This window comes from Chaetura pelagica, unplaced genomic scaffold, assembly GCF_000747805.2.
Source record: "Chaetura pelagica isolate M959 unplaced genomic scaffold, ChaPel_1.0 scaffold361, whole genome shotgun sequence".
Classification (NCBI taxonomy): Eukaryota; Metazoa; Chordata; class Aves; order Apodiformes; family Apodidae; genus Chaetura; species Chaetura pelagica.
In genome coordinates, this window is record NW_009952363.1 from 196,763 (window position 1) to 210,504 (window position 13,742).

The window sequence follows — 13,742 nt, forward strand, 5'->3', positions numbered from 1 at the left end:
GCAGGAATGGAACAGGTTGATAGTTTGCCTCCAAAGCACACACCCCTAGAGCTTTTTATTTCAGAGTCTAATGGAGTAATAATGTTTGGTTCTCAAAGAGCACCTCCTTTCCTTCTAAAGTAATTTATTTCACTTAAGCCCGTATTTTAAGTGTGCTCTATTGAGAAGAGAACATCCTGCTTCATCAGGTCATTTTGGCCTGTGTGTGAATCTCTAGCTTATATTTGCCTTGTTATGCCGTGGAAATCCTGCTTTGAAATATTACTCTGATTTTTAACCCTTTCATTTTCATGTGAGCTTGATTATTTTTGAAAAGTTTTAGGTTTAAAACCTGTGCAACTAATCCCTCCTGTCCACAGAATCCATGTGGCACGGGGGGTGACAGAGCAAGCCTTTCTCCTCATTACTCTGCCAAGTAGCTACAAAGTTGGGTTGGAGGCAGTTCTGTGAGTAGATCCTGCTGCCCAACTCACTGCTGCTCTCACCTTTCTTGTGAACCTCAAGGAGGGCCTGTTTGTAACAGTTTGGGATGGGGAGAACACAGATCACAATTGCTATTTCACACAGAAAATATGCTCCTTGATAACTACATGACCTAGTCTGGATTCAAGCTGAGCCAAAAGTAGAAAGCTTTATGAAATAAGAGTTTTGGGAAGTAATAATAACAGCAACAACAATAATTAATATGGCCTCATTTGCACTGCAGACTCCTTTACAGGTCAATGTTTATCTAATTTAGTTATCCAGAACTTTGTTAACCTGCTCTGGATCTCATTGGAAGCTGTGTTGCATTAGTTGAGAAGACTTTCAATGTAACATTTTCCTTGTTGTGAGAGTAATTGTCACTTCACTGTATTTTTGCACCATCATTTTGAAGAGGTGTGGGGGAGTGGATTTGGACACAACAGGAGTCAGGACTTCCAGTCTCTGCAAAATACCCTGATAGAACTTGGATGTTGCTTTGTGTTTCAGGGTGCTGAGGATTATCAAGCTCTCTTGATGGAAAAAGAGACTCTCTTAGCAGAGCTGCGTTCAGAAAACCTTACAAAGGATGCTGAGAATCGGAGGCTACAGAGGAGGATTAAAAGGACCGATCAAGAGCTAAATGATTTGAATTTGGAAAGAGAGAAAATGGAGAAGGAGCTGGATGAGGCACAGCTACAGAAAAGCAGAAGTGACAAAACCATTAATGTTATTATCACTCTTTTCCTTTATTTCATAAAGTTTTAAACTCCTTCATCACTCCTTGCATGTTACTTTCTAAGAGTTATATTTTTGAATTTTAGTATTTTTGGAAATTTTACCAAAAGCTGGTGTTCAAAAGAATGTGGCCAAGGAAACTGGGGAAAGTTTCAGCCACCTAGTCTACACAGAAGAATATTTTAAAATAAATATCATCTTGACAGTCTTAATTAGTCTTATTAGGTCCTAGGAAAAATCATTAGCCTTTGTAAATGGTTAATAGTTGCTATTGGTTTCAGTTTTTCTGATGGCAGAATCTGAACATGCACAATGTACATCTTATATTGTTGCTGTATTTGTCTTGTCAAGTGTCTATACTTTAATTACACTTCTTTAATCAAACTTGAAGTTCTAATGCAGGATGACAGCAAATAGCCAGCTGTTGCAGCCTTAAGCCCAACGTCAGTTTTGTTTTGCTGTCATAGGAGGGTCAGTGTAAAGGCTGTATATTGGAGACTTTCTGCTTGTAAAATTCCTGAGGCACAGTTACTTGATCCCACTTGAACATAAAGATGTGCTGTATCTGTTCATTCATTTTGCTGGCTTCATATTCTGCCTTTTTTACCTAGCTGGAGGTGTTGAGATAAACACTTCTGCTTCTAGCACACACAGCTCATGCTGCAATTGGAATTATCAGATTTATTTTTCCTTTTGAAAAAGAAAAAAAAAAAAAGGATTCAGCTTCTGCTGAGTGACATAAAACATACTTCTCACCTGTAGGTCTTGTCACATGGATTTTTCTCAAGTCTTCTCACTGTTGCTTCCTTGGAGCAGCATTTGCATAACAAGTAGACTCCTGTCTGCATGCAAAAAGGCTGGTCCTCCTCAGTTAGGGTTTAGTCTCCTGCTATATTAAATTACCTAAGAGATTAAATGAGCTTGTCTTTATTTAGTGGATGCTTCGGTTCAATTATTAAAGAAGGACTTTAATAAAGCAGGTGTATGTGGAAATTGCTCTTCCTGCAATATCACTTAAAACCAGTAGAGGGCTCTCTTCACCTGCAAACAAATAACTTGTCCTCCCTGTCTGCTGCCCCCAATTTGAGTTGCATTTTTGGTTGATTTGTCAACGGTGGTTGGGCTGCCGTCACAAAGTCTCTATCTTTGGTGTGCTTTGAAATTTCTTCAGGGGGTTAAGGTTAAGAAGAGAGAGAACAGATCACTCCTGTCAGTAAAAGAGCCACAAAGAACATATTTTATTGATTTAAAGTATTTTTATATTTAACTGTCTTCTCTATTCAGAACTATTTTTTTCATCTTTCAGGGGAGCTAGAATATAACTCTGTAGAGGAAAACCAGGAAAAAAAAAGGACTGAGTAGGGAGTTACCAGGAGATTCAAAGTTACTTGTGTGACAGAAGCCTATTTGACTCCTAACTCCTTGGGGAAAAGCATTTGTGCCAAAAGATGAGCAGTCTTATAAAAATTATATCCTTAACCTATTTCCTACTCCTTGCAGAACAGCTGCTTCCATTTCAGAGCTGCTAGTACATTTGGGTATGGCAACATTGCCTGTGAAATGTTGCCCATTAAGAAGTGGATGTGTGGGAGGAAAAAACCATGCTGTGATATTTTGCTCTTTGACAAATAGAAAACCACTTCAGTGATCTGATGCAAACTTTTTATGAGACAGGCTTAAAAAATTCTGTTCTATTTATGCTCTGAGATACCTATTTATCAGTGTTTCTATTCTGGTTGAATAAAACTAGCAAGAATGTGGAAAGTGCCCTCAATGTGCAATGAGCTGCTATTTTAGCTCTTCACTCACAGGAAAATGTTCAATGACTTTTCACACACTATAATTGGGATAATCCCAATTTTTGCATATATCAATTTTTAAAAAATCCCCCAAACTAGAGATCCAGAAAAAGTCCTTCTGCCCAGTTGTAAACCCATCTTGTTGAGATTATTTGGACTTTACTGTCCTGCTATGGAAGCAAGTAAGTTAAACTAAGGTAATTAAGTCCTCTACATGTGAGCTGATCACAGGCTATGCCCAGTATTAGGACTTTTCTGCAGCAATGAGTGTAGATGTTGTTGAGCTGTGTCCCAGTCTCAGGGTGGGCAGGTGTCCTGCCTTTTTTACTAGGCCAACTTTAAAAGCAAAAACTCTTTCAGTTCTGTGTTTTTCAGAAGCTGCTGTTAGGCAGTAGCTCAGCATTACTTTAAGCTCTTTGAAACAAACTTTGGGCATATATTCTTACATATGATTGATGAGGAATAAATATCAACCCATCCTTAATGTTGCTTTCGTCCACCATGTTACTGTGTCTCTAACAGATTCTTGATCAAAGAGTTAGTTCCAATTTACATGATTGAACACTTCAAGTATCCATTCTCTCTCCAGGCCTCAATGTAGACAATTAAAGTATATTTACTAGGTATTCATATTTGATCAGTTGGTTGGGGAAATGCAGAATAGCTCATTAGGCAGAATTTATTATTTAGTCTTCCTACCTGTAGTTTAGCCTGAGAGGGAGGTTTTGGAGCTTCATGACTTAATTATTCACCAACCTGTTTTCCATTTGACAAGGAGGGGGAGACATCTGCTCCAGTCTTCTATATTATAGTGTTTCACATTCATTTTTCTCAGTTCAACTATCATTAATCATAGGAAAGTCTCTTGGGAAAAATGTCAGCAGAGGGAATTGCCAAGTTTATGCTCCCAGCACTGTAGGTACTATATTATCCTTGCAACTAAATGTATAGAAACCAATAGATTTTTCTCCCAGACAATTTGGGTGGTCAATGAGTTCAAGCAACCTGCTCTAGTGATGGATAGTTTTGTGTGTTTCAGAATTCTAGCTCATGCAAAGAAGATAATTTTCAATCTCCTCTAGCTTGTTTTGGAAAGGTTTTAGGAAACTCTGGGTCTGAAATATGAGAGGCAAAGTATTAAAAAATACCAAGTCCCTTGCAGGCTTTATGTTTCCTTGATTGTATGCCTTGTCAGTCCCCCTCTTCCCACAAACCTAGCCATGATATTTGTGTTGCTTTGAAGGCAGAAGCATGTTTTTTTCTACCTGATAGGTGTTGCAGACCAAGGTGGCTGAGATTATCTAGTAGGGGTTATAGTTCTGTTATTGCAGCAGCATCTTCTCTATGCATCTCTCATCTTGTCAAAGCTATTCATGGTTTTCATCAAGAGAAGTCACAGAGTATTGGTCACTTGAAGTTATAGGACAGGTCCAAAGTGTTCCATTGAAGTTTAGTTGCCCAACATGTAATGTATTCACTTAGACCCTCTCAGTGATAGTACAAAACTAATGTAAGAATAGAAAGCCAAGGAGTCAACTTTGCAATGCAGTGCAAGTCATAACACTGCAGTTGGTATTTCCAGTTGACATGTTGTGCATGAACAGGTTGAAGAGCTCCAAAACTTGAAGCCAAAAGATTTTATAGTTATCAGACCTTACACTCCTTCCAGAAGAGCTGTGCTACACTGCACTTTATAGTTAATAAGAAATAGAAACATACTTGAGAGTTTGGGTATATATAGATAAAACTTGGACCTAATTCTGCAGTTCTTTGCTTTCTTGGTGAAGCAAGGATTTCCTTTGGTCCTGAAAAAAGTATCTGTATTAGTTTGTAGAACTGAAGGCCTAAGCTTAATCATTCTTTGAAACTGAATAACATTTGAGGTTTTTTTGGGACCTATTAGGGAATTCTTAGCTCACTCCTGGTAATGAAGCTAAAATTAACCAAGTAAACCAAAAGTCATTGTAAATGACAATTTGTATTTAATGTGCAAAATAAACAGAAGTAAAACACTGAAGTAGTAAAATTATGTGAAGGATTTGATGTGAACCTGCATGAAGCAAGGTAATTTAGTCAAGAAAAGGATATAAAAGAGTTTGTAAAGAGATTGCAATTAGAGTGTTACTAGTACTGTTTCTTTATACTTAGAATAAACAACTACTATTGCATCTTAAATCCCAGTGGAGGTAGGTGTAAAGTTTATAAGTGACTGCTATATGTGCAGACTATTTAAAAGGCTTATGCTACTTCAGAAATGAGCCTTTTTTAGCAACTTATTTTAAGATGGCAGCTGGTACCTGGTGCTGTGAGTCTGGAGACAGGCTTAGGTAAAGTCTTCACTAAGTTTTGTTTCATTTTAGACAACTTGCAACTTTATAACAAAGTCCTACTTCTCTCTTTTTTTTTTTTTTTCCCCACACAATCTGTGCAGTCCATGCTCTAGATCTTTTTGCAGAGTAAAAGGTTATAAAATTAGGCTTGTGCTTATGCAAACTGTGGCTCCTTCAGTTGGTAGTGCTGAAACTTCCAACAAATCAGCAGAAAAGTCTGAGGTGAGCAGTGATGGGAGGGAAGGTGGAAGGACAGAGAAGCCACTTGATGGATGTTTCTCCTGCCCTGTGCTCATTTTCCACTCTGTAACTGGGACCTGACTATTAATTACATGCCAATAATTTCCTGTCCTTTTCCACTGATTTAGTGATTGTCACAGTTCATGGGGAAATGTGAGGAGTAGGAATTGTTTTGTGCTGTTGCTTGGAACCCAAGGCTATATCAGCTGGTCAACCTTTTAAACCCTGTAGGTGGCTGAATTTCCAGATGGTGGATTTTTCAAGGATCTATGGGAATGCAGAGGAAAAAGCTGGAATTGTGGTGTGCATTTAGTGTGTGACCTGCAAAGTAGGAGATACTGCTTGTGACATTGCAGGAGTCCCATGTTGAGCCTAACAGATCTCAGAGCCCTTTGGACTTGCTGCTGCATAAGGCTATGGAAAGAGATTGTTTCTGTGGTTTAGCAGCAAAAAGGACAAAAAGGATATGTTTCTCTGATGGGGAACTAAGATATGGAGCTGATGCAACTCATCTTGGGGCTGCAGGAAGGAAAGAACAGCCAGAATCAACATCAAGTTTACAACTTCTAATAATTAGCCTGATGTCATTGATCCTTTGAAGTTTGTGCTCTTGTGAAAAGAAAATATTTGAAGATTTCTGACCTTATGTTTGGTGCAAAAGTAACTAATATTACAGTTTTAGTGCAAGAATTTTCACGGTGTGACGAGAAAAAGAGCAAATGAGAAGCTGAATCACCCGTAACTAATTTTCTGCTATTTCTAGCAAGGGGGTAAACTGACTCACAATTGGGTGTTCATTCTGACAGCAGTGAGGTGCATGATGTTCTCTCCTTGGAGTCCAGTCATTCTTGTATAAAAAGCACTGAAACAATAAGAACCTAGATTAGTAGAAGGCAATGCTGACACCTGATCATTGATGCTAAGAGACAGATACTGCCTTAAATACATTCTCCAGGCTATTCAGTGATATGAGGAGCAATGAAAAGTTAGGCTAATAAGATGGGTAGTTAATCCTAAACTTTTTTTGAAGTTGATTTGCTAAATACTCAGTTTCTTTCTTTTTTTTTTTTTAGGACCTTAGAAATCAACTAGAGAAATTACATGGTGAAATGACTGAAAAAGAAAAAGCAGTGGAACATCATTACAATATTCTTTTGAGTGAAAGCAACCAGAAGTTGCAGAGCCAAGAACTAGTTATCAGGCGGCTGACAGACAGTGTTAGTCAAAAGGATCTGTTGCTGCAGGTGGGTGGACTTCAGTTGAAATGGAAAATGGAAAGTTAACATGTGGTTTTTGTATGAGGAATTCTTCCAAAATCACATTTGTGTTTGCTGTTGATTTTGATGACAATCCTTCAGTTTTTATAACACTGCATTTGCAGAACAGACGAAGCTACAGAGTCTGTGGCATTCAGCATGATTTCTTGTTAAGGTTTTATGAAACATGTGGACAGCAGGAGAAGAAAGCTTTACTAATACTTAGGTAGAATTTTTACTGTTGTGGTAAGATAATTTAAAAGCTCTGAAGAGCCCATGATTTTCAGTTTATTGTGTAGAAACACTAGCTTAGATGTTGGTGTAGATACTAAAATATTTTACCTATTGTAGGGGATTTTTGTGTGTTTTGGAGCCCATTGAGAATGACTTAAGTAAGAAGGGAGCTGAGTGCTAACAGACCCCTGCTCAGGTTTTTATAGCTGGAGATAATAATCCTGAGGAGTACTCATGGTATTCAACCATCAATGCAAAGGGTAATAGTTAAGGTTGCTTAGTACCTGGAGACCAAGGTGCATGTCTTGACATCTTGGGTTGTTCAGCCTGGAGAAGAGAAGGCTCCAGGGAGACCTTAGAGCACCTTCCAGTGCCTGAAGGGGCTCCAGAAAAGCTGGGAAGGGACTTGGGACAAAGGCAGGGAGTGATAGGACAAGGGGGAATGGATTAAAACTGGAAGAGGGGAGATTTAGTTGAGACATTAGGAGGAAATTCTTAGTGTGAGGGTGGTGAGACCTGGCCCATGTTGTCCAGGGAAGCTGTGGCTGCCCCATCCTTGGAAGTGTTGAAGGGCAGGTTGGATGGGGCTTGGAGCAACCTGGGCTGGTGGGAGGTGTCCCTGACCATGCAGGGGTTGGAACTGGATGATCTTTAAGGTCCTTTCCAACCCAAACCATTCTATGATTGGATAGCTGGAGAAAGCTTCTGTTTATTTGATTTTGTTTTGTTTTGCTTCTAGTATGTTAAATTGAGCTCTAATTTTGCAAGGTGTGTAAAGAATATGTGCTAGATCATCCTTGGATATTCTCTTCAATTTTGTTTGTTTCTCTATTTTACAATATAAAAATAGAGTAAAATCTGTCAAACTGTCTCCTTGTTTTGTTTTGTTAGAAACTTGATGGAACAGTTAAAGAAAAAGATGCAGAATTGCAGGAGCTCCTGAATAAGTACAAGAACCTTCTAAGAGCTAATGAAGAACTTGAACTAAAAAATGAAGGTTTAGTAAAGGAAAAATGTGCTGTGCAGTCTCAACAATCAATCATCAAGATAGTCAGAGAGTTAGAGGTGAGTTTTTCTTAAATAATTTGCAGGTAAATACCTTCACTTCAAATTGAAGAGAATTTTGACTTTGGCTTCAAAGGTGTGTGCTCATATGTTGTAATTCACCCATGTAGCAAGGGGCTGTTTTTCATATCAGTACCATATCAAAATGTTTTGTGTTATTTAGAAGACAAAGAGTGACTATTAATTGTGTCATATGATTTGTATGATTATGGTGGTTTTGATGTGGCATTGTAGGAGTAACATAGTCTTGTACTCTGATGAGTTTAAATGCTATCACTGAATTCTTTCCTCTCAGAAAGTGTGTGAAAGGCTTTGCCTACCATGAAGAGGTAGAGTTTTGTGGTCATTAATGGTTGACATATTTCCCTGAGTGGGAGGGTATCTGTGTTTCTGAAGAGAGGTGCAGAGAGAGTTTGTGTCTTTCTGATGGATAAGGGGAAAGATTGCACAGAGCTGGTGACCACAGGTGATAAATGGAGTGTGAGGATAAAAAATATAGGTAGGAGTGCAGATATGTCTAGGGCAAGAAGAAAATTATTTTAAAGCAAAGAAGAAAGGAAATAGTACAGAAGTAGATATATATTTTAAAAGAGGAACAATATATGCCCACTGTATTTATTTGATGCCATAAATTGAAAAGACTTGTTAGTATCTGAAATCAGATAAAAATTCAGTCTTAAAGTATAGAGTTAGTTCCTTCCCCCTTCACCACTCCCTTATGTGCTGGCAAAAAGAAAAAGGTGCAGTTAAGAAGTTTTCAAATCCCTTGTTGACTCCATCAGTGCACTTTGTATTATTATGTACAGATTATTGAACAAGCAAGCTGCTTTTGAAGGTACATTTTTTGTCTCCTTTTGCATTGTTTGCAGCCTAGTATGTTCAGGTCTCCAAAAGCATCAGGCAAAGTAACAGAACTGGACTAGTATGTACTAAGGATGGAGAAAGCTACTTTATTTCTCTTATATCAGTCATTAATGAAGTTTTCTCAAGGAAATTTAAAATAAGATGAGTCCATGGCAAAGGAAAAGTGAATTCTCTGTCTTGTGTGACATTCTGAACACACAAGTGATGAGATGCTCAGTGTGTGATGGGCACTGTTATTAAACAAGGTAGATGCAAACACAGGTGGAGTCAGGGGTTAGGATAAGCTCAGAGTGAAGGAGCTGCATCCCTGCTTGCCAGGGTGTATCCAAGTGTGTGTGAAGAGAGGTGCAGGAAAAATAGTCTGAAAGGCTGGGTAGAAACTCGACCTCTGTAGAACAAACTGCAGTGCATGCATGTAACTTGTGTCACAAAGGGACCTAAGAGTGATATAAAATCATACAGCATTAATGAAAATCAAACAGTAGCTTTCCTCTCTGCACCCCACTTGCAGTGCAGGTGTATAACCAGGAGAGAGAACAAGCCACTCACAGCACCAGCCAGTGCCCACCCCCTCATCACCAGCTATTCTCTAAGGCTGGTTCACTTTGTGAGTGGGAACAATACCTAATCACAGCCCATTGTCCTCTCAGCTCAGCCTTTGTATAAGATATCTCCTGTAAGAACCCACTTTGGCATATTAATCATAACTTTTTGGACACAGATTAGCCAGAGCTCTGCCCTCATTGGCTGCCTTGGCCTCTTTGATGACTTTGCAGTGCTGCACCAACTCTCAACAAACGCACAGCTGGATCCTCCCCACCAGAGAGCACAGAAACCAGGCTCTTGCAGCCTCACTGATCTTTAAAGTTGAAGAAACTGAATTGAGAGATGCAGAACTTTCTCTCTTTCATCATAGCTTTTAACTTTATTTTAATGTAATGATAAATTTTAAAGCAACCAACATCCAAAGCTCTGCTGGGTGCCTTGGCCAGGCCAGGGAAGATAAATGACAGTTTCTAATTAGAGTTTGGATTCTTGAGCCACTGTCATGGGCTAGGGAGAGATTGTGCAAGGGCACTGATAATTAGGTTAGTCATGCAACTGCTGACTCTGGTATCTGAATTCTTGGAATGAAATACATTTTGCAGCCAAAGAATTTTGAAGTGCAGTGGACTTAATATACTTTTAGAAACTTGAATTGTTTTTGTGCTTAATGCTCTTCTTTCACAACCAATACTCCTATACTTATTTTTTGTTGGAGCAATTATTAGGTAAATATATTCCTAACACAGATTTTTACTCCTTTCTCATTCTTTCTTTGATTCTCATTTTATTACTGAGAAAAGCAGCAAATTTGAGGAGTGGCTCTTGCTCAGTCCTTGAGCTGTGCTTCTGTGTCCTGTAGTGTTGCACGTGGAATCTTGTACCCAGCATGTACTGCAGGGCCCCAGGAATAGGAGTTTTTGTTCTAAATTGATTTCCCTAAGTGGAAAAAAATACAACTTGTGGATTTGCTGTAATGTAGCCTTTCTGTGGTGTTCGGTGTTGGGAGGGGAAGCTTATATACCCCTTGAGGGTGGAGAAGGAACTGCAGGCACAAGCCTGTGTATCATCATCACGTTAGTTGACTTTGGTCAGAATTACTTCTGTTTTTAGAGTCAATGCAGTCGAGGACCTGAGGAATATTGTGTGCATACAGTTGTGATATCTGATCTGCAGGAGCTGGAGGAATTCCAGTTAATGCCTGGAAGTTCCTGATGCAGCTGGAGCACCACAGTTGGTGGGTGTCATGGGAATAGGGGCTGGTGTGGATGTTGCAGGGCTGCTGAAGGGGCTGCAGTCTGCACATTATGGCTGAGTCCTGGTCATGGGAAGTGATGTAGTTGACTTTTTGTTTTGTACAAGTGTCCTATTAAATAGTGATCAGTGCCCTGTGGTTGGTCCTTTTAGTCTCTTGAAATTGATGTGAAGACATCAACAGGGTGGTAGTTCAATTTCTGATTTAATGGCATGAGTTTATAGCTGAAAACTGCAATCATTTTTTGTCGATATCCCTGTCTTCACACACTTTAAACGTGCTACTTTTTACCTGTGACACTGAGCATGGTCTGGTGATGGGGATGCATGTGGTTGGTGAGTTTCACCATTTCCATACTAGCAGAAATTTAATCTTAAAGGAGTTAGCCTGATGAGGTGATATTTGGAGACCTGTATATAATCCACTGCTCTTGCCTCATGTGTCACCAAGAAGGGCTCCAAGTTCCTCAGAGCCATCAGCTTTGTGACATTTTCTGTGGTTCAGATGACATCTTCTAAAAGTCACCAACCAAGTCTTTTGCTATAGTAATTTTTGTCTTTAGATATATGACTCAGTGGCCCAGAACCATTTTAATCTCACTAGTGAGGGTTTCATTTATAGTAGTCTGTGCAGTGTTAGAAAAGACTACTGCAGTGTTAGAAGAAATGACTGAATTCTGGTACTCGTGGGTGGATGGATGGATGGATGAGTGAATCAGTGATGAGGTGTAGGTTATGGCCACCTCTCAATCATTCATCCTTCAACCTTCAGAGATTTTGAAATGATCCTGATGTTGGTTGTAAGCAAGCAAGTATTCAGCCAGGCAATGGGATCTTCTGTGACTTTGCCAATAAGTAATTTATTGTGGAGGTATAAACCTTTTACTTTCATTGCTTACTATTTGAGAAACCTTTAATGAAAATAAGTTATGTTTTCCACTGCTGCTGCTTAGCAATAGTATTTCAGACTTAAATATAGACTTTAATATATTAGATTGCCTCCTTTCACGGGAATATAAATCTTTCCCTGCAATATGGTCCTGGATGTCTTGCAGCTATCTCCTCTAACACATTTTCCCTCACACCATGTGTCAAGAGGTTTAATGTTTCATTAACTCCCACAGCATTATGGTGTATTTAAGTTACAGAGCTGCCTTATGTTTTGTGTACCATTGGGGAGTTGATTGGAATAATTCACTCCTACGCTTTATTTAGAAATGACAGTGATAATGTAAAAAAGAAAAAAAAGAGATGTACATGCTGTATCTTCTCATCCTTATTCATGAAAGATTGTGAAAAATCAAGAACACTTCTTCATAATTCTGCTAACCTCTACCTAGCTAGTTGAATTTAGAATTTATTAATCTGTGTGTAGCCTGTGACATTTGGAATTGAGAAATGGCGCATGTCTCCCATTATGCACACACACAAAAAATAATTGGGAGGATTTCATGAGCTTAGTGAGATTTTGGTGCAAATGTAGAACTAAATTAAAATGTGAATTCTAAAAGAAACCTAGGAAATGAGAGCATGGTTCTGAGTATAACACTGCTTTGTTAATAAAGCAGCGATAGACCCCGAACAATTGGTGACAACTGTGATCTAATTTCTGTGCCGTAAACTCTTCAGAATGACAACCCCTTGCTAGTGCTTCAGAAAGAGCTTTTAATTAGGATATAGTTCTGTAGTGTCTTCAGTGATAATTGCAAGGATTGTATCAGGCATATGGAGAAGTTCACTAGAACTTTTAACAGACTGTTAACTGACGAAATGAAGGCAAAGATTAATTTCTCCCTGTTGCTTTCGACATCACCGATCAGTGCCATCGTGATCAAACTTTTCCCAAGTTAAATTGCAGTCTGTGTGTTTTGTGTTCAGTGACTGTTCTTGAAAGGCTGGGATTCCAGCACTTGGAGGAGACTCCTTAATTCAGGCTGTAAGATGTACATTTTTGCACAGGTGTTTTTTTTGGTGAGATTTTTTTTGTTATTAATGGACTCTGGGTCACCCACCTTCATCTCTGTGTTTCTCTGCACTCAGCAGAAGCTGTTGCCACGTGCTGCTCCTCTGCTCATCCAGATAACAAACTTGAAGCTCAGTGTTTTGCACTTCATAAACAGGACAATATTTAATGTCAAAATTGCACTACAACCTGGAAACTTTTGCTAGAATACATCTAGCAGGTGATGGCAGGTGAATGATGGCGGGTGAGCCAAAGGTGTACAGAGGCAAGGTCACTTCTCCAAAGAATCTGTAGCATCAGGTGGTAGAAGCTGCTCTTTCTGCAGTAAGAGCTGACATGCAAATTACCTTAACGGGAGTAATTTGATCAAAACTTGATTACACTTGCAAAAGATTATTTAATGTATTTGCTAGCATGCTGGGAGGTACGAATGTAAATAATTAAAAGTAAACAACAGTTGTCCTTGCTTTTGTGCTGTTTACTTTGCAGAATACTGAATTTTTCAAATTAGCAGAGTCTTTGCATCATTAGTGTGAATTAACGAGATTCTACCTGAGCTGAATTTTTGTTACAGTTCCTTCCTTAAGAATTGCAATTGGAGTAATAACAGCTGCTTAAAACTCCTCGGTGTAGATTTCTTCCTTGTTAATGATCTGTTCACTAATGATTTAGTATCTCTTGAGAGTTTAGTTTCCAGTCCTGAGGTTGTAATATGGAGAAAATGGATTTATTTTTCATTCTTGCTCTCTGGAGTTACTGTGTCATCCTAGAGCCATAGCATTCCCCCTTAGCTGGGGCACAGGTTTTTGTGCTTCTGCAAAAGAAAACAGAGAAGCAACAAGGCCTACTCTTCTTCTCAGAGGCACAGTCTGACATGAATGCATCTGAATTTGCTATAGATATCCCAGTTATTTTCTCATCTGAGAAAACTTACTTATGTCATAAGTGCAAGCAAATACTCCTTTAAATAGCTGCATTTCTTGCCTCCTGCTGA

The 13,742-nt window shown here is 38.9% G+C and overlaps 1 protein-coding gene across 1 annotated transcript in view; it reads left to right on the top strand.

Moving 5' to 3' along the window:
• The window catches only part of CDK5RAP2 (CDK5 regulatory subunit associated protein 2), an 81,495-nt gene that overhangs the window by 14,767 nt on the left and 52,986 nt on the right, over positions 1-13,742 (top strand). Inside the window, exons 10-12 of the mRNA XM_010007947.1 lie at positions 973-1,191; positions 6,643-6,813; positions 7,951-8,124. Of these exons, the coding sequence (XP_010006249.1) occupies positions 973-1,191; positions 6,643-6,813; positions 7,951-8,124 (564 nt within the window). The remainder of the gene's footprint in view (positions 1-972; positions 1,192-6,642; positions 6,814-7,950; positions 8,125-13,742) is intronic.